Raw genomic sequence first — 5,103 nt, forward strand, 5'->3', positions numbered from 1 at the left:
TTTACATATTCTTTTTAAATTCTTTTTACATTTAATTTTTCAATTATTCTAAATCATATATTATTTATGTTAATGATGCATTTTTTCCTGTTTTCGCACCCAAACAACCACAGAATAGATAAAGTTGATTTTTCTGTGCTAAGAGCGATGATCTAATAACGGGCCTTACAAGGAAGTTGATGTAAAAACTAACTGCACGTCAAGCGTATTGCACCAGAACAACATAAACTGCAGTGGTGGTAAATAATATTGATCTAGTATGTAGTTGAAACGTAGTTGGAAAACAGTCTATTGTTGAAATCAACAGTAAAATCCCTACTTAAATCAGAAAAGTAAAGCAGTAAAATCCTGCAAATTCTACAGAAGCAGGAGGGTTCGAATCCCGGTGGGGACATATCACAAAAATCACTTTCTGATTTCTAGTTTGGTTAGGAGATTACAGGCTGATCACCTGATTGTCCGAAAGTAAGATGATCCGTCGGTCGGAAGGCACGTTAAGCCGTTGGTCTCGGTTACTATTTACTGATGTAAGTATGTAGTCGTTACATAAACCATGTCAGGGGCCTTTTGCGACTCAGTAATAACCCTGACTCCAGGGTTCATGAGGTTGGTATTCCTCACAACCCACAGTATAAGAAGAGTGCACAATAACTATGTATTACTCTGTAGCAAAAATGTTATGTAACATTGTATGAAAGGTTATTATTTGTTAACAAACAGTGTTCTTACTAGCAATACATAGTTGCAAAGTGACTATTTTATTGTAAAACACAACAAATCATACGTTTTCAATGTAAGCATATGAGAAATTATAATAAAATGTTGTCAACTTAAATTAAACGTTTAATATTACGCATTTTACGTAACAAGTGCTGTTCATAGAGCCTGAATTACATAAAACGTGTAAACGTTTGATGAATATAGAAAAAGCCAGAGACGTATATCTGGGGGCTAGAATGGCAACATCGAAGCAATTCATTTAAAACGCATATAAATGTAACTGCGCAATGCAAACAAATTTAAAAAAGCAAAATTGCTTTCGTAGATGAATTGCTTCGATGTGGCCATTTTAGCCCCCCAGGAATTCCGGAGTTTCTGCTCACCCCGGTGGGCAATAGGCACGAGTTTATGTATGTACAGACGTGTGTTAAAGTAGAGAAAATGTGAAAGGTAACTTACAGAGGGGCAATGATATTACATAAATGGAGAACATATTAAATAAACAAAGGTAATCTTTGTTTTGCAATAGACGAAGAAGTATATGTTAACACGTTCATGGACGGTGGTTACTGGATGAAATTTTGAAATTGACACTCAAATTTTCCATACAAATTAAAATTTGACACAAATGTCAAAAATTACATTAGGTTTTTTTTTATGACAAAACAAGCTTGTAATTATTTGTCATACGACAGTAGAGGTAGTTCTCTATTATACCTACTTATACGAATGTGGGGCCTATGCATATACGTAGAGACAAATAAGGGGTAAAAAAGAGATAAAAAATATTTGAACGGAAATAGACGTTGTGTCGAATTGTGAGATCGTTAAATCACGTAAACAGGCGTACCGTCCATGAAAGTGTTAAATGATTACCAGACATATTTAAGTAAAAACAAAACATGTAGATAATGTTATCTAAATGTTACTTAGAACATATACATATTCACAATAAATTGTTGTAACCCTGCCCTTGTCTTATATTAATCAGTAACATAATATACCTATCGTTGTTAAGTGTTTAGAATTAAAATTATCTCTTTGTAAGGTATATACCCCTTGATCCCTATTAAGAATTTAAACTTTAGTACGTACTGGGAAGTCTCGACGAAGAATTTCGCTACTATTTTGAGAAATAAATCTATTTTTTAGGGTTGCGCACCTGAAAGGGAAAAATAGATCCTAAAGGTTGCAGGGTCTGATGGTGACCAGGTGATCATAGTAACTCTGTGAAACACACATTGCACATTATACATTATCGTGTGCACATTTATGAAACAAATAAAAGAGAAGGTGCAGGTCGTGTCGTATCAGGAGGTGAAGGTTTTGGCGGGAAGAAGAGAGAAATGACTATTACTCCATCGACAAGAGCGCAGCTCTTAAATAAAGAGAGAGAGAGAGAGAGAGAGAGAGAGAAAGCACTCTGTGCGGAACCCTAGGCGCGCGAGTCAAAATCGCACTTGACCGGCATTTTTAAACTGTAAGCGCCCTTAGAGGACATCCTGCAGTTACGGCCGAATATATGATACGAAATCCTAAAACGAATATGGTGAACCGCATGGTGACAGGTGATCAACCCATTTTCCAAAATGATTAATATCACAAACGTAACATAAACAGCCTATATACGTCCCACTAGGTCAATGAACCGGAGGGGGTATTAACATCATAATTCCACGAAAGAGAAGTACCTCTGAGAATGGAAAGTCGATAATTTGACCCGAGTGGAGAATAATGAGTGCATGTGTTAATAAAAATAATTAAAAAAAATAATAAACCTAATGTAAATGAATTAGAAAAGTAAAAATAAAATGTTTTTATGGATCAAGACGAATGCAAAAGATAAAATGTCACAAGTCGTAACCTTTAGTTGTTGATTGCTAAACATTATGACGTATCGCTAAGGAAAATTGTTGATTGTATATTTTATTAGTACAGTTCAATCTTTACTCGTGTTTGCATTACTGTCATGGTGAGCATTTTATTTATTGTTTTTTTTTTAACAAAATAGTAAATAAGTAAGGCGATATCCATATAATAATAATTGAATATTTATTTTAGTAACATGGGTCAGTTATATTAATAACAAACAACGATTAAATGATAACACAATAAAAATAATATTTTGTTGCATTGACGAATGTAGACTCCTCTATCTTCATCAAGAAAAAATAAGGGATTGAAACAAAGGAGTGAAATAAAAACATATTTAGAGAATGCTGAAGTTGTTAAAGTTGTGGTTAGTAAAGTCCTTAATACCAGCGAAAATATACCATGTATCCAATCCAATACTTAGGTACTTTGACTTATCGGTACAATGTCAAGAACCTGTTCATATATAGGATTTCTTAATAAATAATATTTTATGTTATATAATTGTGCTAATTCCTGTAGACAACATCTAATTTTATTTTAAGTTATACTTGTCATTTTCTTATCCGCCGAAATGGAAAGGGATTTATGGAACATATGTCAATTGTAGGCACAAATCAAAAACAACCCTGTAAACAATTTATATTGGCCGAAAACCCGACAGAATCAAGCACACGTCAAACGGTTTCGGTACCAGAAAGAAAATGACAGGTATAACTTAAAATAAAATTAGATAAATAGATGATGTGTACAGGAATTAGCACAAATGTATGAATTTGTACACGAGTGTTATTAAAAACAATTTATTTCTTCCATTATTGTAGATGCAGGTTCTCATCCTATCTGTTGTACTTGCTGTGGCAAGAGCCAGAGTAATAGAAGACTGTTCTGGTGTGGTCGTCCACAACACCAAACATGAAGCTCAGGTTCTGAAGACCGGAATCGACAGTCCCTATCAACTTGCCCTCGACTATGATACCAATTACCTATTCTTTAGCTACAGTTCTCCTGAAGACATGGACGACGGTTTTAAATCTGCATACATTAATCTAAAAACTAACGAATTCGGTGTGATTCACGGCATTAGTGGGGGATTCGCTAATGCAGTCGATAGAAAGAACCATATCGTCTACCTCGGAGGCAACGATGGAATCTACAAATTCGATTTTGGGACCAAGAACGCGACGTTTGAAGGAGCCAGGGACGTGAGCATATGGCAGTTGTTCTTCAAGGATAAACTGTATTTCACCAACTATCCAGATGAGCATGTGTTTACTTATGAACAAGGAGAACCAAAGTTGCTTCCCGCGTTGAAGAACACTAAAACCATGCTATTCGCTCTGGACAGTAATGACAACATCGTTGTTTCTAATTCTTCGGGGATATTCTATTACGTGAAGGATTTGTCCAAATCTTATCATTTGGGTGACTATGTTGCGAACGGTATTACAACTGATATCAATAAGAAAGTGTATTTCTCGACTCCAGACAGTTTGTTCTTTATCGACGAGAGTGGGCCGAGTGTTGTGAAACTAGCTGACATTGATGATAGTATCTACGGGTTAGTAGTTGATACTGATAATAGTTTTATATACGCTGATGGTAACAGTATAATACGTTTAAAACCAACAAAGACTAGGTGTTATTCAGATAATGAAATTAAGGATTAATATATTTCGAAATACTTTGATGTAGGAACAGAGGTTTGGTTTGATTTACGTGTTTATACTTTATCTAAAATGATATTTAAATGCATTCGATATGGTTATTATTAAAGTCATTATCTAATTGCTTGTGTTTTTTTTTACATTTTACTGCCATAATTATCACCGCATTAAATCGTACGTCGTCTCATTTAAACATCTATTATTATTTTGTTGATGTGACTTATTGTAGATTTGCCGCAGATGGCATTAACTACTTGGCCGGACAAACGGGGAGCGCTAAAGGCTTTCACCCGATACAACGTTTAAGACAACAGGCCTGAGGGTGCCCAGTTGGGCGCGAACCGCGGCTCAGGGCGTCGTCTAAGACGAAAAGTATTTGAAAGAATTATTCGACCCTAGCGAGTCGATAGCGATAAGCGCTGATTGAGGGAAATCGTCGACCACGCTGGCGGGGTCGGTATCGGGGTCCTGAAGTATTTGGTGTCGCGAGCGGATTGGCAGAGTAATCGGGTCGTCGGGATCGTATATTACGTCTTCATTTAAACATTATCAGTCTGATGAACTTTTCACACTCTCTACAACAAGCTTGATAGGTACTCTGTCTCGACGACAGAATTTGCAAGTTCTATTTAAGTGTCAGCTTATACGCTATTTTCACATGTGGCGCCTGAAGCCTAAATCGTTTCTATTTTATTAAATCCAGTCTAGATCTTGTAATATTACAGATTTATTTTATTGAAAACAGTTTTGCTTTACTTTTTTTTCTTACTTTTATTACAAAAATATACTACGTTAACTAGCATCGTTTTCTATATTTTTTTAATAAAAGTAATAATTTTTAGTA

General features: G+C 35.3%; 1 protein-coding gene across 1 annotated transcript; it reads left to right on the forward strand.

Annotated features, from left to right (window-relative positions):
• The first annotated feature begins 2,560 nt into the window (after positions 1-2,560).
• Positions 2,561-4,381, forward strand: LOC126369698 (ommochrome-binding protein-like). The gene is made up of 2 exons (XM_050014265.1): positions 2,561-2,692; positions 3,417-4,381. Exons 1-2 carry the CDS (start codon positions 2,690-2,692, stop codon positions 4,260-4,262), a joined length of 849 nt encoding a protein of 282 aa, XP_049870222.1. The 5' UTR covers positions 2,561-2,689; the 3' UTR covers positions 4,263-4,381.
• Positions 4,382-5,103: the final 722 nt, after the last annotated feature.

The sequence above is a fragment of the Pectinophora gossypiella genome, chromosome 9, assembly GCF_024362695.1.
Source record: "Pectinophora gossypiella chromosome 9, ilPecGoss1.1, whole genome shotgun sequence".
NCBI lineage: Eukaryota > Metazoa > Arthropoda > Insecta > Lepidoptera > Gelechiidae > Pectinophora > Pectinophora gossypiella.